This window comes from Sturnira hondurensis, unplaced genomic scaffold (assembly GCF_014824575.4).
Source record: "Sturnira hondurensis isolate 20B ecotype Veracruz unplaced genomic scaffold, ASM1482457v3 Scaffold0020601, whole genome shotgun sequence".
Classification (NCBI taxonomy): Eukaryota; Metazoa; Chordata; class Mammalia; order Chiroptera; family Phyllostomidae; genus Sturnira; species Sturnira hondurensis.
The window spans coordinates 3,706,799-3,734,238 of NW_028093232.1; the positions used below are offsets into that span (position 1 = coordinate 3,706,799).

A 27,440-nucleotide genomic window follows, 5' to 3' on the forward strand; every position below is an offset into this window, starting at 1 on the left:
CATGAGAGGCCAGGGACACTGTGCATTGGTGCTGAGTCTGTTTCTCATTCGACTTTTCATCCCTGGATCCTATTAGCACAGTGCCAGGTGCTTTATAAGTATTAATTCATGTAATTAACCCTCAGCAAATCTATAAGGTAGGTACTGTTACTACCCTCACTGTACAGATTGAAAAAACCGAGAAGTACTGTAGAGAGGTTAAAACTGAGGTTGCCCAAAGTCGCACAGATACCTCTAGTAAGAGGTATTTTGGCTTCACTATACTGTGCTGCCTCTCACCCAACAAACAAGATGGATGGAGGTACATAGCCTGGACCAGTGACTTAAATAATTTTAACTCAGATTCATAGTAGAAATATATTGTACGTGGTACTAAATACTTACACAAACACAAATACACACACAAAAATGGAAACGAACTTCATGAAACAATACTTATCTGTATGACAAAAGTTGCATTAGTATGTTCGATTTTCTATTTTGTTTTTTTTAATGTTTTCTGATTCAGCTTTTTTTTAAGGAATGCATTTTTAATTTTTTAAAAATATTTTTTATTTATCTTTAGAGGGGAAGGGAAGGAGAGAAATATCAATGTATGGTTGCCTTTTGTGTTTCCCCTGCTGGGAACTGACCCGCAACCCAGGCATGTGCCCTGACTGGGAATTGAACCATGATCCTTTGCTTCACAGGCCCGTACTCAATCCACTGAGCTACAACAGCCAGGGCCAGCTTTCTATTTTGTTTTAATAAATGCTGGTCAAGCCCCACTAAAGTGATTTTACCACTCATTGATGGCCCCTGACTAAAACACCCTTTCTCTTTTTAAAAATGTTTATTTATTTATTTTTAGAGAGAGGGGAAGGGAAGGAGAGAGAGTGGGAGAGAAACATCAATGTGTGGTTGCCTCTCATGTCCCCTACTGGGGATCTGGCCTGCAACCCAGGCATATGCCCTGACTGGGAATCAAACCAGCAACCCTTTGCTTCATAGGCCTGTGCTCAATCCACTGAGCTATACCAGCCAGGGCTAAAACACACTTTCTTATATATACATTCCATTTTCCTCTGAAGAGCCTTGAGAAAATCTTTTCTAGGCTTGAGCAGAAGTGGCTATCTATGCACAGCCAATCACCCCATCATCTCAAAAACTGAAGAAACTAGGGTGTCAGGGGGACCTCCCAGCATTCAGACCAAGATGATACAGATGAAGACCAGCTGTTTGTTCATTCATGAATCATCCTGGAGTCTGAATTCACCAGACTTGCTTTCCCTCTAACAACCACCATGGTTTCTCCTAACCTCTAACCCACTTTATTGGGGTTAAAATTTATTTTCTAACTTTTGATTTGGCTTCAAACAATTATACTCACATTTTAATTTATTATTATTATTATTATTATTATTTTAATGTCTTTTTTTAGAGATTTGTATTTATTTTTAGAGAGAGGGGAAGGGAGTGAGAAAGAGAGGGAGAGAAACATTAATGTGCAAAAGATACATCGATCAGTTGCCTCTCATACACCCCCAGCTGGGGGCCTGGCCTGAAATCCAGGCATGTGCCCTGATTGGGAATTGAACCAGTGACTTTTTGGTTCACAGGCTGGCACTCAGTCCACTGAACCCTATCAGCCAGGGCTATACTCACATTTTTAATTTCATAGTTTCAATGTAGAATGGAAAGGCCCTGGCCAGGTACCTCAGTTGATTAGAGCACTGTCCATATTCATCCAGGTTGCGGGTTCAAGCCCAGATCAGGGCGCATAGAAGAATCAAACAATGAATTCGTGAATAAGTGAAACAACAAATCAATGTTTCTCTCTAAAATCAATAAATAAAATTTTTAAATGGGTAATGGAAAATGAGACTCTAGATGGAAGTGTCTCCAATATTCACTTGACTATAGTCTCATGGAAACAGGAAGGCAGACATTATTACCATGTGGACTGACAGCAAGGTAGATGGAACAGAAGAAGGTTGAGTGAAAAGGACAGAAAATATTTAATACATATGTAAGACACAACCAAATTAATGTGACTATCTTGGCTTTTCTTGGGATTTTTAGAGCCTGGGGTTTCACTGGCCACATTCCCTGGCATAAAGGTATGGGCACCAACTTTGGAATCACACATCTTTGGGTTCAAATCCAGGTTCCGTCATTTATTGGCTGATGAATCTTGGACTTTTATTTCTTCACTAGTAATCGTGATCACTTCTTTGTAGGTTGCTTCTATAAGGAAGTGAACATTTGGCACAGTGCATGGCATTTATCAGTGCTCAAAAAGAAGTAGAGCCTGTTATCATCATCATTCATGTTATCGTACTTGTGTTCCCTGGATATATAATATGTTTTATATGTCGTAGGTTCTCAACAATAAGATAAATTTCTACTTTGTTTGGATGGACAGGTGTGTTGGCTTTTTCTCCTACCCTGCCGGCATTCCTGGGAGGAAAATCTCTTCCATTTCCCATTCTAGGTTGAAAATTCTTCTGCTCTTCTACAGTAACAATCTGAGTATTCTTGTTTGGTTTCCTCTCAATCTTAGACTTGTGCACCTTCAAAATGTTTAGTAGTTAGTAAAACATGCTGCAAGGAGGCCCCCCTTCCTCCCAGTAGAAAAGCAAGGCAAAGGAAATCTGCAAAAACAACCAGGGGTGTTAAATTACTCATGTTTATTTATAACAGACCTTCAGCCAGTACAGTACAAAACTTACAGTAGTATATCTCCGTTACACAAATATTTACTTACAATATATTACATGTACAAAATGTTTTGCAATAAGTCTCAAAAGCTAGTTTAACTCCCCTTGAGAAAGGAGAAAAACTCTTTTAAAAGTAAAAGGGGGCAAGGGAATCAGAGGAAGAGGAGGAGGTGAAGGGATAAGGTCCAAGGAGACACCAAGCATAGGCTACAAATGAAACCCTGGGAAAGAGAAGAGAGGTGGTATTGCACTTGCGTCAGTGTTTTTTTTTTGTTCTTTGTTTTTTGTTTTTGTTCTTCATAACTTCTGATTAAAAATATATATAATATATATATATTATTTACACAAGGACAGAAGCTGCCAGAAGCATTACAAAATCCCACCTGCAGCTTGGACACGGACATGAAAAAACAAAGGTCTGGAAAAGTGTCTATTTAGAAATTTTTTGTGTGTGGTGTTCATTTTGAATATCAGTACAAAAGGAAAACACCTCTTTTCTCCATGTGGGTTTCAATGCATTTTTTTCTTTTTTTAATTAATTTTCTTATGCAAAAGGAGTTGGGGGAGAGAGCATGAGGGTGTTTGAGGTTCCAGAGCTGAAAGGCTCTAGGAAGTAGGGTTTTGTACCTAAGACCCTGGTTAAAGTGCAGCGATGGTCTGGAGAGAGACAGAGTGCCCTTCTCTCCCCGTCTTAGCACCTGGTCTTGCCTTCCAGTCTCTGCTCTCATGGGCTCAGAGTGCAGCCTCGGAGCATAGTCCTTCATGTTCTAGGGGGTTACAGGTGCCAAAGCTGACCGGGGGAGGGGATGGTGGCACCCTAAGGCTCTGATACCTCGGAAGGGACTAGTCCTTATGGGGTGTCACCAAATACACAGCAGACACAGAAGAGATGGTAGGGGGTCGGTCTAACAGGAAGGAGTTCAATAATCAGAGCCGTTGAGGAGAACCCCAGGTATCAATCTTAGCTCTGCTGCCATTCTGAAACAAGGAGCCAGTTCCCCAGGTTGGTGTTGAGAAAACTCTCCCCTTCTCCAGAGACCACTCTACTCCCAGCTAACTCCCCCATCCTCTGTCCTTGGCAGCATCTGTTTATTGCTACGTTGTCAAGGAGGTAAAATCAACCCACAATGCGCTGCCCTGACAATCGGGTTCTCTTAGGGAGACCACATAATGGGGGAGAAAAAGGAGGAAGAAGAGAAGTTTTTTGGGTCTCCCTTCTTATAGAGGGTAAGGTAGACTCTTAGAGCCCTGAAGAGCTCCAATCCCAGGGTCTGTTCCTTAGCCAATCCTTGACCATCCCCTTAAATTATCCCTGATAGGGAGTGAGAAAAGTAGGAGGCAAAAGAGCCAATAAGGAAAGGACATGTGGGTCTACGGCCATACCATCCTGAACGCGCCCGATCTCGTCTGATCTCGGAAGCTAAGCAGGGTCGGGCCTGGTTAGTACTTGGATGGGAGGAAAGGACATGTGGAAAGAAAGATGGGAAGAGAAAAGGAGAGAGAAGGACCAAGTGTTACAACTTGTGAGGTGTTGCGTTTGGTTTTTACTTTTTTTCTTTAAATATAGAAAAAACAGCCTTTGGTTTGAATCTCAAGAAAGCAGAGAATGAGATGGCTGTGGCCTTGGGCAGAGAACTCTTGTAGAAAGAGACCTCCACTTGCAGCGGAGCTGGATCTGCTCCTGCGCCCTTCTCACCAACTAGGTTACCCAAAGAGCCAAGGGTCTCTGCAGTAGCCAGGAGGACAGTGCCCCCTCCTGCTCTACATCTGGGAGCTGAGTGTAGAAAGGGCAGTAACGGGTGATGCCCCCCTTCAGTTGTGCCTATCCCATTCTTGCTGGGACAAGAGTGGAAGGGGGGAGGGGTGCATGCCCCTGTTTATCCTGGGGTAATTTTTGGTTATACTGAAAATTAGAAGAGAGAAAAGAGACACCCTTTTCTTCCTAAGAAGGTGAATCCTGCTTAGGGGGGAGAAGGCAGCATGACTGAGGGGGAGATGCCCCCTTGTCATCAGGCAGCAACCCAGTAGTTTCTCCTAGGAAGGGGGCTGTGGAGCCCCTGAGCACCTAGGAAGGTCACCAGAGTGAAGAAGTCTGAGAGGTGGAAGAGTACCAGAAGAATTTTGCCTCACCCCTTCCCATGCCCTGGTTCCCAGTTAGGCACCTGTGGCTCCCAGTGTGTCAGAGACAGAGGACTGCAGATCTAGCCTTGGCCCCTGAGAATATAAAATTGGGGCACTCCAAGGAGAGAAAAGCTACCACTGAGTAGACTGGCAGATTGAAGAGAGTAGAGCAGTGTTGGGGGTTGTTCAAGAAGTTGAAAGAGATATATCATCACATCCTAGAAGGAGATCCTGAATGTGGGCTTTGGGGAACTCGTTACTAGGGGGACGTCAAGAGGACTCTTAGTCCCACGGTGACAGTGACAGGAGAATTTATTCAGCCCCTCCTACCTCCAAATGAGGGAATTGTTAATTTGTTTGAGGAAAGTGCAAGCTGCCTAATATGAGAGGGCACAAGAGGTATGGAGTACTAGGCCAGAGGGCCCCAGAGAGGAGATATAATGCCACAGAGCTAAGGTAGGACCAGGCCAGAGGGAGCTATCAGCATCAAAACTGAAGAATCACATAATGGAAAAAATGAGGACTTAAAGCAAGAAGCTCAAGATTTCTTAGTATTAAGAGGAGCTTCCCACCTAAAGTGGAAAGGGACTGCGGACAGGAGGGTGGGGGAGTGGCAAGTGACTGATACAAGTTTTTAAAAAATCACTAACTATATTAATAAATAACTCAGTGAGTATGATGGGATAACAGGTTGAGAGAAAAAGGAGAAACATAATAAAAGACCTGTTTAATCACAATGCTTAAATCAGTCAGGTAAGGAGAAGAGAATAGGTGAGAAGGATTCAGGGTCAAGTGTGAAGTTAGGTAGCCAGTGGAGGGGGCTACACAGCAAAACTCCTTGGGATGTGGTAGGGACAGGGCTAGACTCCTGTGGGTAGGGCCGTGGACGGGTGGACCAAGGCGAGGGCAGTGGGTGGCTAGCCCACCTTGTGCTCACCCCGGACAATGTGGGAAGAGAATTCGTACCGGTCCTGGCTGTGGTAGCCGCAGATGTTGCACTCAAGAGGGTCTCTGAAGCCGTGGCAGCCCATGTGGATGGTGAACATGACATGGTCCAGGAAGAGGATCCGGCAGTGCTCACACTTGAAGGCTTTCACGGGCTCACCGCTCTCACCCACCACCCGAAGCACTTCCTTGGAGGGGCCTGGAGTGCCCCGCAGTAACCCCTCCTGTGGCTTGGGGTCCTCTTTGGCGTAGGCGGGACTGGGCCGGCCCACCACAATGGTGGGAGGTGGCTGGGGTGGGGGGCCCTGAGGGAGGGATACCACACCCCCAACCCGATCTTCGTGGTTGCTCTCTGTATCTGTGGAGTCTTGGCAGCCATTGCTGGGGGATGCCCCAGGGTCAGTAAGGGGGCCTCGGGCCCGGTAGAGGAGGGGACCTCCATCAGCCAGGTCCTCGGGTCCCTCACCTGCTTCTCGGGATCCTGGAAGCTCCAGTCGACCAGGGAGGGGCTGCATCTGGGTGTAGACAGAGCTGATGACGGGTGTGAGTTCTGAGATGCAATTGGTAGGTGGAAGGCGGAGGGGACGCAGATGCTCTGCCCCCACAAAGGCCAGAGAACCTCCAAAGCCAGGCTCCAGGCCATGGTGTGCCACCAACTCCACATCCTTCTCATAGCCACCCGAATTCACATCGTAGGGGAGGTCTGAGAGGCTGAAGCGCATCTGCTTCTCACCTGTGGAGAAGAGGCTCTCAGTAGACCTGGGTCTGGAGAATGCCTAAGCTCCCCACAATTATTTCTTTGTTTTCTTACCCTTGAGATGGGTGGTAACATTATACACCATTCTTCATTTACCTCCCTCAAAGTTAGGTCCCTTTGCGGACCTCTCCCCAACTCTCGGCTGTAATCTCAGAGAACTCAATCCCAGGCCACTGGTCTTCACTGCTCTTTCATTACTCTCTATAAAGCTCCAGGTCCTTCCAGGGCTAATGATCAGGGCCAGGTGGCACCCCCACACTCGCCTCCTCTCTCTGACTCTAGGGGCCCTTACCTCAACCCCCAGGGACTGAAGTCGCTGCTACTCTCAAACGCTGGGACAGCCAGAGGCCCTGACGTCCTCTTCTTAATACTGACCCCTCTCCCCTGTCTCGAGGGACTTCCTCTCTCTTCACTCTGCCCCTGTTCTGCGGACAGATTCTGAGGACCAGACCACTGTCTTTTCTTCAGTCAGACCTCTAGACCCAACTGGTCTAACGGCTACCAGAGCTCAGATATTGATGAGCTATGGCTTAAAGCTGATGTCTCTTCTACAACTGGACTCTTACCTACAAACTTCTGGGGGGTGGAACGCTTGCGTTTGGTGAGGCTGTTGGCCAGACGATCAATGAAAGTTGGCCTCTCAGAGGATGAGTGCAGCATAGAGTCTGGCACCATCTCCAGGTCACGTATCTCATCACCTAGTGGGGGAAGTGGGGATAGGTAGTAGCAGCTGAGCGGGGGCAGCACCGGCCCAGCAGCCTTCACCTGGAGAAAACCAGCAGGTCAAGAGGCAAGGGAGGTCACAACCTATGCTTGGGAAATTAGGTTCTGCTTACTTCACCCCATCTAGAGCTCATCCCAGCAACATGTCAGGCACATCATTTGGGGACAATTATATACAACTGACCCTTGATTTTACACTTGTTGTGTTCTCTCTTTCCCACTAGACTAAGGACAGAGATCACACCCTCCCCTACCTCTGGGTCTCCCTGCAGCACCTGCCAGGGGGCGCTGCACTAACTGGGTTGCTCGGTGGATTTACTGAGGTAACTGTCCCTTTTCCATGGGCCTCTCCCTTTGTGTAGGGAATAACCCTTGCCCTGTGTCCCCTCTGGCCCTGCCCTCAGCTCCCTCAGAGTCCGGCCTGCAGCCCACCTGGTTGGCCAGCCAGAGCTTGGGCTTCAGTGCTGAGACTCTGCAGGTAGTTGTGACACCGCTCCTTGTGCTCCTCCAGGGTGCTCTGCTGTTTGTAGCTGCGGCCGCAGTAGTTACACTTGTAGGGCTTGCCCACTGTGGGCGAGGAGACTGTGGAGGAGAGAGGAGAGGAACAGCACTGAAGTCATCTCTCCCTGTGCCCCGGCTCTCCAAAATCATCCAGGGGCAAAAGAGCTCTGGCCTGAGGAGGAGGGGGTGTGGCTCAGCTGAATTCTTCCACTTGTCTTCCCTCCCCAACTTCGGCTGCAAGCATGGACGGATGACCAAACCTTGGAGAAGAGGCACACTGAGCAGCCATGGGAGGAGAGAGGGGACCGAGGGCATATAGTTGGACACTGGTGAGACTCAAAATGGCCAAAATGCTGCTCAAAGAAAGGAAGGACCCAGGGACTTCGTGGGGGATCATCCTTGGCAGGCAGGCTGGCCCCACCCCAGGGTCTCAGAGTCTGAGGCCTGCACTGTGGTTTAACCTTTCCAAGTGGCAGGCGGTGTCACTGCTGTTTATCAGACAAGGGGATTTTTTGCTTACGAACCGCCTGCTTCAGTCTGGGGGAAACTGGTGGGCTGGGGTGACAGAAACGAGAGCCCTCAGATCTGCTGATGCAGGGAGGGGCAGTTTTCACTGACCTTTACTTGTACTTTTTTACCTCCACTCTAGCCCAGGTTTACTGCTTATTATTCTTTCTGTCTTTCTGCACTGAGACACGAAGAGAACCCCAGAAAAACCATCAACTGATAGAGAAATTCTGAGAAGAGGAAAAGAATACAAGAACAGAGAGGAAAACAAGGAGAAGAGCATAAAAGGAAAAGAACAGCTTTGGAGGGGTTCTTTTTCTTTTTTCTTTTTTTGGGGGGGGTTCTTTTTCTTTAAGAACAGGTTATAAAGATTTTGTTTCTAGTGAAGAAAAAAGGTTGGGAAAACAGATCGATAACTTCCTTTAGAGACAACTTTTGAGAGATGATATTTGTGAGGAGAGAGAAAAGTGAGAGAAACAAGGTACTGTATATTTTAATTTATGGATCTTACTCCTGAGCAGGGAGATAGGGGGTGTTGCCAGGAAGCCCCCTCCCATCCTCTGCCCGAACTGGACCTTGAGCCAATCAGCCTACTGCCATCCTGCTGTTGCTCAGTATTGGAGGGATGAGATTAAAGCCACGGGCCCCCACAACCGAGATTCTTGGGGCAGTGGTTTAACATCTAAGAGGAACCCTTTTTCTTACAATGCAGGTTGCAACAGAAAGCACTTCGCAAAGAATGGGACCCAACAAGTATCTCTGGGTCTTCTTCTAGCTCTAACGACCTCTTCCTGTAGGACCTCTGCAACCCACCCCCTCCACCTCGCCGTTGTTGGTAAGAATTCTAGGGGCTAAGCCATCGTATTCCAAATCAGCAGGGGAAGTGGCCCCTTTTCCTGGGCGAAGGGGCATGAATATCTGGCTTGGGACCTTGATGGGCTTTCGGTAAAGCTACAGAGAGAACAGCTCCTGGCCGGCAAATCTTTTTTTCTTTTTCCAGAGCTTCGGTTTCTTGTCAGCAAGTTGAGGATAATAACATCTACTTTGGAACTGTTATGAGGATCACATAAGGAGACACAAGTGAAAAGGTTCGTAGATTATAGAGCATGAATCAACGATGATCTTTCTCCCTGTTGTTTCTCCACATACATAAAGATAAAGAGGTCCCAGCTCCACCTAGAGCAAGGTAGGTGGCTGAAAAACATAGAGGGTGGTGAGATGATTGCTCTGTCCCTTTAAATTCTGGTCTATGAGAGTTTAGGAAAAGAGAAAAATAGCAAGGAAAGTTTCTAAGGACAGACCCTACTAATTCATTCTCCTCTGCCCTCCTTCCCCTTTTCCCTAATCTTGAGCTCCCTCCTTCCTGTCAGCTCAGCTCCTGGCCTTTCCCCAAGTCTAAGCCAAAAGCTTAAGACTTAGTAAAATGCTTCAAAACTGCTATCTGACCAGCTGATTGAGGCAGATGTTGATTTGGTCTTGGCTGGGCTAGAAAATGGAGTCAGTCCAGTTTCTGGCACTGCTGCAAACACTGAGCTCCATCCAGACACTGGCTCTTGCTCCTGGTAAGGTGACAACCTCTTGGAATGAGGAATAGAAATGGGATAATCCTTTCCTAAGCCTCCTTTCTTCCGGTTTGGGAGGCCCATGGAGGTTTTCAGGAACCAGTAGTAAGTAAAGAGAGGACAGACCTCTGATGTCGGGGGCGATTCGAAGAGGGTGACAAGTGTGGGGCCTGAGGCAGGTATGAGTGGAAGGAAGAGAGGGGTCACGGGGCACAGGGAGTGCAGGGTGACTGTTAAGAGCCAAGAACACCGACTGTGCTCCTTTTGCTCCAGGTTGCAGAGTGTGGCAGATATAAAATACTTCATTAAGGAGTTCCTCAAATTTTCTACAGGGCCTGCTGCCCAGAGCAGGGGTTAGAGAGGCAGAGCCCTGTCTGCTCTGGGAGTGCCCTGCCCGCCTCAGCGAGGACATTGTAACCCCCCAGACACAAGAGAAGTCCCTGGGCTCCATGTATTGGGTGCACTGGGGTCCCACTTCCTCCTCTCCCACCGGAAAGGTCACTGACCCGAGTGTGTTCGGAGGTGGCCAGTGAGGGCATCCCGCCGGCGGCAGGCGTAGTTGCAGAAGGGACATTTGAAGGGCTTCTCTCCCGAGTGCAGCTTGATGTGGCGCAGCAGGTTCCCCTTCTGAGTGAAGGAGGCGCCGCACTGGTTGCAGTGGAAGGGCCTTTCCCCTGTAAGCAAAGAACAGACTCAGAGGACCGGGTGTGAGGAACCTAGTCTCCCGCCCTCTGCCGCACACCGCCTTCAGGAAGGCACTCGGAACACATTTCTGAGAGGCAAGGCTGTGCCACTCAAACAAATCCTGCTTAGTCCAGACCCCCCGGGGAAGGTGTGGATTAGGGCTGTGCGGCGGAGAGAAGGGCACTAGGCCCGGAACACTGCGCCGGAAGACTGGATTCAAGAACCAAGCCCCACAGGGCTCTCTCTGCCCCAAGAGCCCAAAGGCCAAGGAAGCTGAGAAGAGGCTTCTGTATTCCATATTTTTTTTCCTTTTTTATTCATGAGATGGGAGGGCCCAAATAATACCCGTGAGTCCTAACCTGGTTGGATATAGCATCCTTCTTGAGACTACAACACCTTCCCCTCCCTCACTTCCCAAGAAAATCATCTGTTTTTCTTTATAATGACAGCTGAGGAAAGTGCCAAGGAAGTACAGCTATTCGGGGAGTCTAAATTTCAACCCCTCCTTTTATTTCCTTAGCTAGAAAATGTGCCAGGGGAGACCCTCCCTTTCTGAAGCTACCCCACTCCAGGCGTGGCCTCCTGGCACTGCCTCTGCCTTGCCAGCCCCGGCGGGAGGGCCCCGCTGGCCCCCTGGCTCACTCACCTGTGTGACTGCGCTTGTGCACCATGAGCACATTGGGTCCGATGCAGACCATGCCACAGACATCACATTTGAGCTTGCCGTTGGGCAGCCGGATGCCACCGGGGGAGTGGGGCTCTGGCCCACTCCCATCACAGTAGCCCAGGGGCTCCGACAATGAGTCTTCCACGATCACACTATCGTCCTTCTCCAGGAGCCGCTCATCCGGCCCCAGTAGTCTGCTTGACTCCTCATCGCTGTACATCTCCACCTTGATGGAGTTGGCTGGAGGGTGGGATGGGGTTTAGGATAGAGACAGGCAAAGGGGAGAATCTGCCCTCAGGCCAGAAAGGCACTCCTCAAGTCCAAATGGAGTCTCCAAGCCCTGAGACATTCAGGGTCCTGCTGGGACCTGAAGCAACCTTTTCCTCCTACCCCATCAATCAGGCAAAGAGGCTCCAAGAGAAAAAAGTTGGGGTGCACAGGATGTCTTCTGTCACTGGGGAGAAGAAGAAGCTAAGGGGAGCCTATTTCTCCACTCTCTTGTCATTAAGAAAGATGTCTGATTTGGCCCTGGGCAGAAAGCCAGCAAGTAGCAGTGGCAGGAAAACAGTCCTGGGAAGACCGAAGAGATGGGCTAAAGAGAGTGAACCTGGAAGACAGACATGGCTTACATCATCCCTCTACCCCATTACACTGAGCCCCTCTACTCCCCTCCATAAAAATCTGGAGAGGGGCATGGAGGAGGGAGGAGCCATGGAGGAGAAAGCTTTGGCTTTCGCCCTGACCTACATTCCTGGCTATTCCAACCATTTAGAGAATGTCACAGATCTAGGGCCAGCTGAGGAGAGGCAGTCATGGGGACCTTGTCTGGGTAGGAGAATAGCAGGGTGATAGGAGATCCTTCTCACCTCCGTTCCCTATCTAACTCCAGCTCATGACCATTTCTATCTACCTGCTACTCTAACTCCATCTGGACTGTGTCTTTGGGGCCTTTACCTTAATCCCACCCAGGCCACTTTTAATTCCAACCTAGTCTGGCAGTGACAGTTCAGCCTCCTTTCAGAAGTCAGGAAAACCCTAGACACTGAGATACTTAGTGCTTTTAGAGACTCTGAACAGGAAACCAGAGGGAGGCAGCAATGGGGAAATGGCTGCCAATGGAAGAAAAGTCAAGGGCCAAACACAAACAGGGGTGCCTAGTGCCAGGTGACAGAAGGAGGGTACACTTACCACTGAGTGAGCGGCTGGGAGAAGAGTGCTGGCTGTTGGGGGTGCTCACCGAGGGCCCCACTGGGGCCCCAAGGAACTCCTTCTCCAGAGACGAGTCCCCGCTACCTTGGAGGAGAGAACAAGAGAGCAGGTGAAGCTATAGCTGGAACTATTAGTGAATTGCCTAATCTTTAAAAATTCTGTTACGTTTATCTTATAGCCAGGTCCAAGGCAGTGTTGTATTCTGGGAACCACACCTCGTGACCTTGCCAGCCTGGGTGCCTGGTGCTGACCTCTTCGAGCTCAGTGACCAGCCCTTGCCCACCCTACCTTTATCTAGGCCCGAAGGGAAGAGCATCACTGCCTGACGTCCACAGGAAGCGGGGCTGGGGCGGGGCTGGGCGGGCCAGGGTGGAGAGGAAAATGGGGGCCTCAGCAGGGAGGCAGTTCAGGACAGCCATTCTTCCCTGTTGTTCCTCTCTGGAGCCCCCGGCACGAGGTATGGGGCCTGCAGATAGGGCAGCTGGAATTGTCCCTGAATCTAACGACAATAACAGCAATCATAACGGTGGCAGCTAATTGAGTGCTTACGGTGTGCCACGCATTGTTCAATGTACCATGAATGAACTACTTCATTTAATCTTCACAATAACCCTATGAAGTAGCTGTCAATATTATCTTAATTTTGCAGAAGAGGAAACTGAGGCACAAAAGAGGCTATGCTATTTGTCCAAGGTCACATGGCCCATAGTGGTGGAACTGGGATCTGATCACAAAAGTGAGTGCCCATGTCCTTACCCACCAGCTACACAGCCAACTGGGCCTCATTGTTTCAGGAGGAGACGGTTGGGCCCATTAGACTTTCTAAAATTAGCCAAAATGAGGTGGGGGCTCCACAGCTCGGGGACTAGAGCACTGGTCTTGTAAAATTAGCAGAAAATGTGACTATGCCAAAAAATCATCTTATCTGATATGATTCCAATCAGATACTTACTACTTGGTGTTCCCTTGACAGTGAAATAATCAATTTATTTTCAATGTATTCATTTTAACTTATGGACAAATTGCTTTGTAAAAATGCTTTTTGAGAATTTTGTATGCAGTTTTAAAGATCAGATGACACACCTGAAGATATAAATCATGTCTTTAAAAAATCCCTCCTCCCCACAATCTTCTACACAAATACATAGGTGAAATCAAACACATGTAGACAAACACACACAGACACAGATCACATATGTAGATACACATAAAGAGAACATGCCTACTAGGATAAACATACCCGTAGCCTCTACATTGTCTGCTAACATGGACATGCATGGATGTGTGCAGACAGGCCTAAATATGGAAGAGAGAAAGAGAGAGAGAGAGACAGAGACAAACCCTAAAATTCAACCCTAAAGTCCACCTATTAGTACTTTACCCAAATTCCCAGCTATGCACATACTTACTTTCACAAAATAAAGATTCCATTATAAAATGGTTGGAGTCTTGGGCCTGAGGCAAGAAATCCGGAACACACCCTCCTGAGGGATCCCTCTCCAGCTTTGGTCAGTGGGAAGAAAACAACCACTCAGGACTGTGGGACCATTTCCCATTCATATCCTCTCCTCAAAGTCCCACTTCCCGCACTCTATCCCATCAATGTCTGAGGAAGTTTGTTTACTATCTACAGAACATCCTTACGGCTTAACCCTGACCTGGGGCTCTTTAGATGAACCATGGTTATCACAGAAGTTGCCCCAAATCAGAACCACACACCTATCATGCAGTGAGCTTCTCAGAGTTGTGAGCTGAGACTTGTAGACCCAGATACAGTTTTAAAATGTCCTTTCAACTACATGTGGGGTGTACTAAGGTTAGAAGGGCTGAGAGGGTATCTTCTCCATCCTTTTCAGTCATTAGTGCTGACTTGCCCTGAATCACTTGATGTTAGTAATGGGAGAAGAACGGGGCTTTGGGCCCTGGCACCGAGTCCTTGACCCTAAAAGGATGAAGAGCTTGCTGGAAGTCCATTGTTGGTCCCAGCCTACTAGGCTGAGGCTGCCTCTCGGGGTCAGGGGCTTGATATATGGGGAAGATATTCTTAAAGGGATATTTAGAGACAGTTGAGGGAAAACATTCTTTGTGACTTTCTCTATTAAGGCCTGGAAACAAGAGGAAGAGCAGGTGCCCCCAGAGTCATGCCAGTAGTTCAAGAGGCTCTTTAATGCTGCTGCCTCCCTAGGGTAAAGGTAAGAGGGAAAACAGGCTCCGGTCTACTTTTATGGGCTAATGTATAGAAAAGAATCTTTTCAGGGGTTGGAAAATCTTTACGAGGCCCCAGGAATTGTGATTTCCAGCTAGAGGGAGAAGGGAACTGGAGTCAGATTTAGGAAGTCTGGCAGTTCCTCTCTTAGCCTCAGAAACCCCAGTGAGGGAATTTCAAATGCCTGGGACTCCCAAGAAATCCCAGACTGTCAGAGCCAAGAACTGAGGCTGCTCTCAGGTCTCAGAGAAATTTTCTTGGTCAAAGTAAAAAAAAAATTGCTTGAACCTCTGGAGGGCAAAGCCAAATCATGAGGTTAACATCAGAACTAGGAGGTGAGTATGGGGCAGAAAAGCGGTTGGGAGAGACAGGAAGCAGGGCAACATCCCCGAAGCTAGATGTTTCACATGCAGAAGGAAACTAGCCCACCTGCTCCTGCTGCCCTTCCTGGATCCCTCAAAGAGTGGCTACCTCTAGGGAATAGCCATGAGGTTAAAGAACCTCCCCACTTCTCTGTAAGGATCTCATCCTAACTGCTTTCCCTTTCTTGACCAGGAGCTCCAGGGTGCCAGGATGCTAGCCAGATAGCAGGGAATAGTGGGTACGGGAGCAAAAGAAAGACACCCATCCCCAGCTCTATTGTGGGGAGGAGGCTGAGGCCCCTCAGATCTCTGTGACAGGCTGAGGCATCTGCTGCCAAAGATCCTCTTTACCTGGCTTCTCTCTACTAGCCATTCCCACCCTGGCCTGTCTGGGCATTTTACCCAGGCAGTTCTACATCTGTCCCCAAGGCCTAATCAAGATGTCACCACAAGCTCCCACTGTCCAAGTCGCAGTCTTTGCTTAGCAACACCAAACACCCTTTGCCATCCTCCGCAAGTATGAGGAGGAACGCCCCCTCCCCCGCCACACACACACACACACACACACAGCCCCCATCCTCTCCCTCTCCTCAGTCTCAGGAGTTGTTACAGAATTGGCTCCCTAGCCCCAGCAACCCCCCTCCCCTAACCACCTTCTGCCTGAACTTACATTATCCTTCCCTTGCCGGTGAGACCCTGGGGTGCGAACGCGGCCGCCGCCTTGGAAACGGCGAGGGAGTGCGGGTGGTGTGTGCATGTCTGCGTCTGGGTGGCAGGCAGGGGTGAGCCCAGCCACTCACCTTCCAGGAAGCGTGGATTCCTGGAAGTGAGGGGAACCGCCGTCATTTCGCAGGCAGCGGCAGCGGCACGGTGAGCAGGGGCCCACGGCTGCAGCCAGCAAGAGGAGCTCAGCCCAGGGTGTATGTATGCGAGTGTGTGTGTGTGTGTGTGTGTGTGTGTGTGTGTGTGTGAGAGAGAGAGAGAGAGAGAGAGAGAGAGAGAGAGAGAGAGAGCAAGCGAGTGCACGCTTGGATGTGCTTGAGGAGGGGGCTGCAGGGAATGTAGAATGTATATGTGTGTCTGGTGGCGGGGAATGCTAGGCTACAGCATCTCTTTTCCAAGCCAGCGAAGGGGCGGGGTGGGGGGCTGTGCACAGGGAGGGGGAGGCAGAAGCTGTTGCCCTCGTGCCCAGCAGACAAAGAGGAACTGCACAACAAATGCCTGAGAGAAGCAAGTGTGTGTGTGTATGTGTGTGTGTGTGTGCATGTGCATGCATGTGTGTCAGAGAGAGAGAGACAGAGACAGAGACAGAAGAGAGAGGATGGATGGGCTCTTGGGGTGGGAGGGAGAAAGGGGGCCCCTGGGAAGGTCCAGTGCTCTGCCAGTAGGGGAAGCCAAGGCCCCAGAGGTCATGGGGCCCAGGACACAGGGCAGCTTCAAGGCTCTCGGATCAGCAGAAAGCCCCTCCCCCACCAAACTCAGGCACTCATATTCCCTCCTTTCCCTCCTCCTCCTGGAGGGAGGTCGCTCCGTAGATCTGTGGACTGACCACCCCCTCCCTGTTAGCCATGAGAGGGCCCAGTCTGATCTCAGGCTGGGGTGGCTCTGCGGCCTTGAGCCCTTTCAGATTCCAGGCAAAATGCTGGTATAGCCAGTCTCCCCCTCCCTTCCCCTCCTGCGCCCCTGGGGCGGGCAGGCAGCCGACAGCCCTGGATGAATCCGCCCTCTATCAAGACAAGGCCTCTGCTCCCTTCCCTTCCAGAGGAGCTGCTCACTGCCGTGCTGACCTACTTTGGAGACTGGATTTTCTGATTCCAAGAATTTGGGGGTGGGAGGGGCTGTGAAACTTTGGGCTGCCTACTCCTGGATATCTTTCTACCGAGGTTCCCTTCAACATTTCACAGTCCCAGAAAACTTGGGAGGAGCACTGCTCAGTCAAATAATTGTATGAGCCGGCTAGAGCAACTCAGTTCCTGTGGAAAGGCATGGAGTAGGGGAAGAGAATTTGTATGGTAAATTTATGGACTCTTCCCTTCTCTCCCGTCTCTCCCAGGGGGGGAATGATCTGCACCTTTAGAACAGATGGACTTCCTGAATCAGGTTCTGTGGGGTAGGAAGATCTCTTTGACCCTCTTCATCCAGTGGCTAGGCGAGGAAAGGCCACCTGGTGTGGAGGCAGAAGAGCTGTGACGACCTGAAGGAAGAGGCCCGGCGTGCACTACTTGCCGCCTTTCCCACTGCTTCCATGTCAGTGCAGGAGGAATGGGTCAGTGGAGGGCTCTCAGATGGCCCTCAGGTGGACCATCTCAGCCGCGCTCAGTCCTTCGGGGGCTACTTGCCAGGGCTAATGTTGGCCCTATCCTGATTTTCCTTCTCCTTCTCTAAGGCAGCTGCTGACATGTGGAATTTCAAAACACAGATGAGGGGTTTCTGGCCTCTACTTTCATTCAAAAGCTGTCCTACGCAGAGGGCTCTTCTTATATAGGAAATGCCAACCTACTAAAAGCAGGGAAAGTTTGGTTTTCATAGCCTAGCAAACGCCCTCAGAAACTTTCCTCTAATATCCAATATTCTCCAGACATTGGACAGAAGACAGCTCTGCAGGCCATTTCCTCAGCCCCCTTCCTGGTTTCTCCTTTGCTGACCAGGGAGCAGGGACTGGCGTTCACCCGTCTGAGCGGTCCCCAGTAATAAAACAGGGCTCTGAGTGTGGCAGTTGGTCTACAGTGGTTTTCAGAATAGGCTTAACTGAGCAGGGGGTAGGAGGGTTGGCTGGTTCCTCAGAAGGGCTATGAATTTCATATCAATAAATTATCTCTCATTCAAGTCAGTCCACTTGATCCCTGTCACTCTGTCCAGCCTGTGGCAGGTACTGAATGCCGTTACTGATTCCAACGCCTTCCCTCCTTAAATGAAAAGGGGGTCAGAGTCATCTTCCCTTACATTACCCAGGAGTTGTCAATGACTCTTAAGTGTGTGCCTGATCCAACCTGCTATCTCTCTTAGTGAATGCCCATAATTCCTCCACTGGTCCCACTTTGGGGGAAAAAACACTGTAAGTCATTTCTAAATGGTGCTTGGATTTCTGGGGGGGATACTCATAATGTCAAAACCCGGTTCTGCCTTCCCTTACCTCTTATAATCAATTCCTGCCCTGGCACTCTGAATGGTCCAAAACATGACTCCCTCCATCTTAGACACACTCGTCGTAGGCCATTTCCTACACTCTCAGAGAGGGGCCAGATAAAGTTCCTCGTTTCTTTTCACCTTGTTAAAGTCTGGGAGGATCCTAATTACTTTCATATCTCTAAAAGCCAGTCACACTATAAGCAATGATCTCTTCTGCCTCGGTAAGAGCACTTGGCAGGCGTGAAGAGCTTTATGTTACAATCACGGAAAAGGACTGTGGGGAATGGGAACTGGGCTCTGTATCTCCACTTTGGAGGCTGTAAGTTGTTGGCCTGCTGGCTGAATTCAGCCCATAGATAAGTTTGGCTCGCCCCCTGGAACATTTAAAAATAATATTGATAACAATGAGTCATTATTTTAAAATGGAGACGTTTCATATAAAATTTGGATTTCTGATTTCTCTTAAAAAATTGGAAGTTTCAGTTACACTGGATACACAGTCCCACACGGACACTGAAGAGCTGCAGCTCCTTGAGGTGGGCGTGTGTTTTCCACTGCATGACAGTCCCCACCATTCTCTTCTGCTCATTATCCTAACCCAGGTCACTCATTTACACACCCACCTGGCTCCCACAGGCCTTTGAGGTTTGAAATCCTGCTCCACTCTCTCTCTGGGTGGAACAGAGTATCATGTTTGGCTGGTGACTTCAGAGAACAGAAGGAACTACATCTTTGATCTCTTAGCTCCAAATCATTCCTCTCTAATAGTCTTTACTCATATTCCTCCCCGATCACCCAAGAAGTCTGGGAAGAGAATCATTATAGGGAACGGAAAATGACCAAAATAAATGAACACTATCAAACCGTCCCGAGCATGGGGGTCAGCTCTGTGACTAGGACCCTTAGGGGTCCTGTGCTGGGCTGTCAGCTCTGCTCCACAGGAGAGTGCCTGCTCCCAGCCCCTTACAAACAGAACGCACGAGCGGGCATACCAGACATATAGGAGCGGCCATTGCAGTCTTCTATGTCCATCTTAGATTCTGCTGAAAGAGAAAATAGCTGCTATTAGAAGCCAGATCTGGGAAGGAGGAGACTTCTAAAATCCTGGAGTTTAGCAATAAAACTGAAGAAGGATCACTTAAGTGTGCTCTGACTCTATCCTAAAGAAGAAAAACCTCGTACGCGGCCCTGGTGGGGAAGACATGGTACCCTGACTTACAAACCCTAAGGTTTCCTCCGACCCACAACTTCTGTTTTCCCCAGGCTCTGTGGCAGCAACACTGTCTTACTCCAGAGGGGTCCTGCTTGTGTTCTGAGAGGAGACCCTTTCCCTGTAGGTGGAGCTGATGCTGTGGAAAAGGAGGCAGGATATAGCTTAGCTCAGCCCTTGGGAAGGAAAAAAAAAGTCCCATAGAGGTTCTATACCTTAAGGATGGGGTAGTAATAAGAGGAAGAAGCAGGATTCAGTCATTCAAGGGATTCTGTTTTTTGTGTGTGACAGGAGGGAAGGCGACAGGAAAGTAGATGGAGGACAGCAGCCCACCTCAGGTTCAGTGAGGAGAGTCACATTAAACCTTTAAATGACTTTCCTCACCTTCACATCAATTACTTTGCTATGTTTATTGTTTGTAAAGGTGGGGGGAATCTGAACTTAAAAATACAGGTTAGTCTGTTTGAAGTAAGGCAAGCAGTAATTGGCAGCAGAGCATTAAACAATGGAGAACTGAGAACAATTAAAAGTGATAATTTGTTGCAATGAATTATCTCCTTAGGAGCCTGTGGGAGGAGAAAAAAATCTATTTGGTGGAAACATACATATATCCAAAATTGCTTTCACTGTTCATCTAATGAGAAATAAATGGTGCAGATTTGGGGGAGCCAGAGGGGGCACAGGGATAGCCTGAGCTGCCACCAAGATTCCTCGTCTCTGAAGGATCTCACAAAGGCAGATGGATGAAAATTCAGTTTACTTGCTACGTTATATTGATAGAGCCGGGGTGGGAGGGTGGTTCTGGAGGGCACACGGAGGTAAAGTTTATTACCCTGCCTCTTTCCTCACCTGGGTCATTCTTGTCTAGTTCTGAGACATCATACTCCTCTAAAAAGTCTCATGAAAAAAGCCTGAAACATTCGCAAAGCAAATCCCTTAGATGACCCCAGAGAGACGGCTAGTCTCATCCAGAAAGACTGGGTATGGAAGATAAATTTCCCTAAGTGTATTTTCAGCATCTCTTAGTTTGACATCCACCCTGGAATGGACTGAGCTTTGGGGCTGCACTGCTAGAGCAAGCCACAATAAGTGGCTCCTTGTAAGTTCCCTTAGAGGCAGAGATGAAAAGAGCCCAAATCCACAGGGGCTAGCGAACTCATATCCTCTGGAATTAGCCAGAGAACTCATAGTGGTCAGACATCCAAAGGTGAGTGAGGGTAGCCTAGTACCCCTGGGGCCCCTCTCAGTTCCAGGTCATTAGCTCCATAACTGCCCTTGGGGATTGTTCAAAACTACTGCAAAGCTCAAGATGACTTTCCCCACATCACCACCTCCCACCCTCATCCTCCACATGCAGGAAGAGCAAGAGTGCACAGGATTTCCCCAATTTTCTTTCTTTTTAAAAATATTTTATTCATTTATCTTTAGAGGGGAAGGGAAGGAGAGAAGGAGAGAAATATCAATGTATGGTTGCCTCTCGTGAGTCCCCTGCTGGGAACTGGCCTGCAACCCAGGCATGTGCCCTGACTGGGAATCAAACCGTGATCATGTGGTTCGCAGGCCTGTGCTCAATCCACTGAGCTACACCAGCCAGGGCTGCTCTCTTCATTAAATAGTTTTGCTTCCTTTCAAAAGCCAGGGTACTCAAGGCCTTCATGATCTCTTGCTTTTTGCTGATTCTAACATCAAATTAAGGCATCCTTTCCTTTGGTGTGATCTCTGTGGGAGTGGGTGGGGTCTGTTACTTAAAAAGGAAGAACCAGTTGAACAGACTCTACCAAGAGAAATATGCTAGTGCAATTGCGTGTGTGTGTGTGTGTGTGTGTGAGAGAGAGAGAGAGATAGAGAGAGTGAGAGCGAGTGCTAGAAGCCAGACAAGCACTAGGTGGGCAGAGTAGTTGAAGCATAGTATTCAGTCAGCACTGGCTCAAGAAGTGCATCTCATTCTTGGACACCTGCCCGAATGACCCCTAAACGATTTCCAGAAGGGTCTGAAGGAGTTGTTTTCTGAGTTGGACTTTGTTTCTATTAGTAACTGAGCTCTTCTGCTTCTTAATTGCTCTTAACAGGTGCCCCAACACATCTTGGACAAAATAAGTCTTTAGCTGCCTCTAACTGGTCCAAATGCCAATTTGGTAACCCTGGAAGTCAGAGGGAATTGAGATTCCACTATTTTCAGTCTTGATATTTTGAGATCCAGCAGCAAATCAGTAGAGGAACATCACCATCTGCTCAATCCCCAGGTGTCATATCCCTCCCCACCTGCCATTCCCTGTGCCTCAAAGCACCTCCTTCCCTGCCTGGCCAGGCAGGCAGATCTTCGTGTCTACTTAAGGGAACTGGGTCAAACTAGGCAGTGCCAATTGGAGACATACCACAGGGGCAGGAGGTAGAAGGAGAGAAGTTAGTTACACGAGACAGGTTTGGCTCAAAGGTCTTGGAAGGAAACTTGCTTTATAACAACATAGATGTTATTCAGTGATAGAGGTAGGCACACTATGTACTGTAAATTCAGTTCAGCAAAGCGAACAGAAAACAACTAGAAACAGCTAGTCTCCCAATTCAAAAGTAAGTATCTGTGAGGAGAGAGAAAAGGCTGGTTACTGGAATCTCTGGAGACAAAGATTTTCTTCCCTGCTCTTTGGATCCTCTTGGCACCGTAACAAGAGTTCTCCACGACCTTGGCTTTCTCCCATTAACACAATGTCACATATGAACAGAAAGGGGCATCCCTCCCAGCCAGATTTCCCATCACACTTCCTGACAAGCAGCAGGTGAGGACCAATCCAAAGTCTGACTTCCAGGGTCAGGTCAAGCATCAGCTACCATCTCCACCTCCCCATTTCCACACACACAAAAAATATTCTCACAGCTCTGTTGGTGACAAAAATGTCAGAAAGTAGCTCTGAAAGACTGAAATAAGATGGACATCACAAGCAATTAAAGCTCTTGAAATACTTCAACAAATCCTTTTTGATACAGTGACATTCAAAAATTGAAATTTAAAACACATTCCATGCGGCCTAGTGGGTAGAAAGGTAGTGAGGGGGATACTGGTGGGAAGGAGGGTGGAGGTGGAGAGCAACAAGAATCCATGCAATTGTTTTATGATTATTCCTGAACTACAGCAAGGGGGAAGCAGAAATAATTTCTCTGGTCTTCCTTAGGACCTAGGATCTGAGGTGGAGCCCAGCAATTACTAACAAGACAGAACTTCCCATCTGCCTGGGAGTGTGTAGTTCCGGTACTACAAGTACCCCAAACCTGCAACATCACCCTCCCCTGCCTGTGCCTTCTTGAATTGAATAAACTGAGCAAAAACATGTTGAAGTCACATCGCTGGCTCTGCTATCTACCAGGGCTTTGCATAACTGGGGAGGGGAGAGGTGGAAGTAAACACTGCCTGCAACCCAACTGCACACTCCTTCCCAGGAAACAGACCTGGACACCAAGCACTTTGCAGTGCTGAAACGATCTTTAGGGACAACTTAGTGCCCTCTGAAAGAAACCCACCAACCTTTTCTCAGCTCATGTGTCTGTCTTTACAGCGGAAAGATATCTGCCCCATTTTTTCACCAGGCTGTAGATGTGAGCTTCTGTCTATATACATACAACACAGATGAAGACAGCTCAGCTTCATTATCCGAGTGCTTGGAGAGCAGTGCAGAGGGGATGAGTTCCCGGTTCATCCTAGCAATGGCCAGGCTCTCATATAAAAAGGGGTAAGAGCTGGAAACACAACACCTGGGCAGTGGGGAAAATATCACCTCATTGTCTCCTTTTAGATCTCAGATGAATGCATCTTTTCTCTTGTTCTTTGTGCTTCCCTGTCCTCCCCATGTAGACTGTGGAAGAGAGAGAAAGCTAAGGTTTATGGGTGGGAGGAGAAACAATCCTACTCCTCCCATGTCTCATTTCAGAACTTACGGAACCAAGAAAAGAGCCAAATGAAACAGTTTAAATCACTAGGTATGATGCACATGAGATGATGCTCTCTGGGCTTGGGGTGAATCCTTGCATATGTAATCCCTCTGTTCATAGAAAGACCCCACACAGTCAGTCACTGCTGTTCAGCTGTACGTTTGTGCAGGGTTGGGGCAAGTAGAGCAGGGGAGTTTGAGTTTTATAATGATCAGTTTTGAAGCCTAAGATGTCCCAAACAGGGTTAGCTCTATTAAGTGAAGTTTAAAGTTACACAGAAGTCCCAATTAACTATTCTGACTGGGGCAGGGTGGCAAAAAGGTGGGATAGGTACAATTGCCTTTGGTGGTGGTCCCAGACAAAAGTCCCTAATGCATGCTGATCGAAAGAGCTCACAGCTGTTTGGGTCAGAAAGATGTTTTCAGGCCCCTCTGCTAACAAAGAAGCTTGCTCTGACAGTCCAGTCAGTAAGCTCTCTTCAAGTAGAGGGACTTGGAGCTGCGATACTCTAGGACCTGGGGAATCTTGGAGCTGGAATAGAACTGAGAGATAGCTCTCATTTTTTTAAAGATTCTATTTATTTATTTTAGAGAGATGGAAAGGGAGGAAGAAAGGGAAACATCAATGTGTGAAACATTGGTTGTCTCTTGCCTGCTCCCTACTGGGGACCTGGCCAGCAACCCATGCATGTGCCCTGACTGGGAATGGAACTGGTGACCTTTTGGTTAGCAGGCAGGGTGATCAGTCCACTGAGTCACACCAGCCAGGGCTCCAATTTGTTTTTTTTAACTGAAGAAGAAACTAAGCCCAGAATGGTTAGCAAAAGAAATAGAACCCAGGTTACTAGTCTGGGGGGTCTTCCCACTATGGCACAAAGTTAAATTCTGCCATAGCTGGAGGGTTTGGGGCCACTCTGCTTGCTGTTTCTTGGGTGAGACAATTAATAGTTTGGGGGTCTATATCTTACTGACTGAAATCCTTGAACTAGCAACACATGGATCAGACAAGGAATAATGGTCTCCTTCCCATGTTTCTTTTTCAGAGATTATATGCCTGAGGAAAAAGCCAATTTAGACACTCCCTAAATATCTTGAAGACCGAAACAGGGCTTTTTGGCTCAAGGATTATGGGAGTATATATATTTTAGCAGAGTCTACAAGGCTGATGCTGTCCTGGGTGTGGTGGGGGGAACCAGGTCATTCATATCAGCACTATTCTTTCTCAGATGCTTTTGTCTAGTAAACCTTGAACTTGTGTCACTGTTTCAAATACAGAGTCCACAACTCTTTTCTAAGATGAGGATGTATATCAAATAGCCTGAATTCAGAGCCTTCTCCAGCATGGTCAAGACACCAACAAAGAAAGGAAGTCCCTCTGCCTGTGGCATTTTTACAGGGTCTCACATCTAATTTGTTCCCACCAAGTAAAATGAGGCTAGAAAGAGCTGCCCAACAAATAACTTATCTTTATTTTTCCTTGGCTATTTTGTGTGTGTGCTCAAGGAAGAGAGATTGCCAGTTTGAGAGAAAATAATTCCTTTGTGGATGTTGGGGGGGGCGGGTATAAAGTGGCACGTTCCTCCCATGCTGGGAAGTGCGGGCTGCAGATTTGAACTAAGAGGAAATAAAGAAGAAACTCAGTTGCATTTTCACTGGAAAAAAGTCAGGATTTATTTCTGAACCCAGTCTGAAACAAGCTCTACCCTTAACCTACTGGGAGGAAGGGGATTGCCCAGAAGCTACAATTGAACTAACTGCATTCTGTTGGCAAGAAAGACATTGTTTGGGGCTTGAGAAATCAGCACCTAGGGACTAGGACAAGATACAATTCTGAAACTGCCAAAGTGAAGGCAGATCCCACCACCCTGGGTCCCACCCCAGAAGCTCCAGTGAAACCTCTTCTGCTTTCCAATGATAAGGCTATTTTCTTCTTTTAAGACTTTATCTCAGGAGCCACTCATTTGGCTGTTCTCATGACCCAGGGAACTGCCTGGATTCTGTGGTTTTAGGCTGTTAGTCGAGAAGGCTGAAGTTCCCCGCATACCACAAAGCAAGGTTCACTGACCTACTAGCAGACCCACAAGGGGATGAGGGATTCCTGGCTAGGCATTTAACATACTCCTGCCAAACAAGATGCTACACTTTCAGATTGTATGAGTTGGCCTTTTATCTGGTCTTGTCCTCAGAATCTGAATTATATTAAATGGAAATATTCCAGGTAGTCAGACACCTGTTTTTAATGTTTCCTAAGGATATGAACAAATGAATGTCACCGACGCTAAGTGAACAAGTAGCAGTTAAGGGGAGACAGTCAGGCCTTGACTGTCTTCAGCTTGGCCAAGATGACGAAAAACCTAGAGCTGATGTATGAGCCAGGACCATCAAGCTTACCACTGATGATCTGAGGGCTCAGACTGGGGAAACTAGGGCATAGTTGGAGCTATCAAACATGTAATTGGGAGTCAATAAGAGTCACAACAGTAGAGTTTTGCTTATGAGAGAAGGGACTGAGGTAAAAGAAGGTAGGCAAAGCTTGCTTGACACATTGGTCGGTAATGACGCAAATCTTCCTGGGAGCAGAGACAGTAAATTCTTGACCTTGGAGGGGGGGAAAATATACCTTATTTCCTCAACATCACATATCTAAAGGTCCGTGCTCCATTAAACATTCCACTGTCCCCACACAAGACTGGTGATGATCAAACAAAAAGACAAACACTTAAAAAGTGAGTTTAAAACTCTAGCAGGCAAAGGGGAAGAAAAAACTGGGATGGGGCTCTGTGAGGAGGTGCTTGGAGAGCTGTTTTAGTTTAGACCTGCTTCTTAGGTCTGTGGCTCCTCTCCATTCCCACCCCCCTGGTCTGCCCCAGGGCTTTTCCTCTTATATTTCTTTCTTAGGGTTCATATGCAGTTAATCTCTTCCTTCTTAGCCTTGCTTCCCAGGTCCCCCACACTTACCCTACACAGTACCTCAGATAGCTCTTTTCACTCCACCTTAAGGTTCTTCTCTACCGAATTTCTCTCACGTTGCTCATTGTCAAGATCTTTCCCACCTAGGCCTATCTTTCCCTCCAACCGTCTCGACCAAACCCTAGGGTCCCTGGTTTCCCCCCGTATCCTCTCTGCTTCTCCTTACCCCGCCGTGTCCCTCCGTTCTACCCCAGCCGTACCCTACCGAAGAACCTTCGGAACACCGGCCTTTACATGTCCTCCGCGTTAATCCGTCTCCCGCCTTTTTAGGACCCCTAGGTCCCTACTACCATCCTCTCAACTCTGGGGCCTCGCGCCAAACTCCCCAGGTCCAGTTTTCTCCCCTAAGGCCGTAACCCACCCGCCAACCCTCTTGCTGCCAGCGGCGTCCAAATCACCCCCTACTTCAAACCCAAGCCCCTCAAGCCCCGCCCCGTCCGACTAGGCCCCGCCCCCACGGTTCGCCCAAGCCCCGCCCCTCACTCACCTGAGGCAGCTCCGCGCGCGCGCAGTCCCGGGGCGGGGCGGGGGGGTGGTGAGAGAGAGAAGGGACGGTATTGGGGGAGAGGGAGGCGGGGTAGCTGGGGTCCCCCACTCTGGCCCGGGCGGTCCAGTGCGGGGGGAGTGGGGAGGTCACTGGGGCGGTGGGAACCGGGCCGGAGCCTGGACCCAGGCACTCAGCGGTGGCGGTGGCTCCATCTTCATCAGCGGCTTCACCTGAAGAGGATCGGCCCCCCCATAAGTACCCCCCATCACAGGCGTCTCCCCTCCCCTGAACAACTTCCGGTCCCACTACGAGGTGACAGGCGGCGCGGCCGAATACCGAGCGCCCCTAGCCATGGAAACTGCTGGGGAAAGGAAGAGCTAGGGGAGAGTAGCTGAGCGCCGAAAGATTCAAGCCCTAAAGGCGCGGTCTCTTGCAGAGGGTAACTCAATGGCTGCCCCTTCATCTGCATCTGATTTGCAAACTGGGAGCACACTAAACACCTCACGTGTCCTGGCACATGTGCCCTTAAGGCCAAATTTTGCCCCTGAACCTCGAGACAATATTGATTTTAATCTCTTAGCTATGTACCTTTCCCATCAAGTGCGCGTTAGGAACTGTGAGGGGAGGGGCTTAAAGTGGCAAGTATTTTTTACTCTCTCGGGGGATATCTTGAGGTCAGTCACTAAAGCAGTAGATATTGACAAACCTCTGAGAAGGAAGTCCTACTTCTTGATTTCCCTGCACCTGTTCCCTTTCCTCCAGCTTTTATTTTGGATTATCT

General features: G+C 48.5%; 1 protein-coding gene across 11 annotated transcripts; it reads right to left on the reverse strand.

Moving 5' to 3' along the window:
• Positions 1-5,532: 5,532 nt before the first annotated feature.
• On the reverse strand, positions 5,533-26,959 carry IKZF4 (IKAROS family zinc finger 4). Of its 11 annotated transcripts, none has more exons than XM_037030159.1 (11): positions 26,660-26,957; positions 23,600-23,734; positions 23,050-23,127; positions 19,065-19,112; positions 13,785-13,878; positions 12,355-12,459; positions 11,146-11,406; positions 10,322-10,489; positions 7,678-7,827; positions 7,089-7,220; positions 5,533-6,498 (listed from the first exon to the last, which is right to left on the reverse strand). In XM_037030159.1, exons 4-11 carry the CDS (start codon positions 19,083-19,085, stop codon positions 5,738-5,740), a joined length of 1,692 nt encoding a protein of 563 aa, XP_036886054.1. In that variant the 5' UTR covers positions 19,086-19,112; positions 23,050-23,127; positions 23,600-23,734; positions 26,660-26,957; the 3' UTR covers positions 5,533-5,737. The 11 variants fall into 11 exon arrangements, with proteins under 11 accessions (XP_036886054.1, XP_036886053.1, XP_036886059.1 ...); XM_037030158.1 differs by having other exon boundaries at positions 19,065-19,115; XM_037030164.1 differs by lacking the exon at positions 13,785-13,878 and having other exon boundaries at positions 26,660-26,959.
• Between the last annotated feature and the right edge of the window lie 481 nt (positions 26,960-27,440).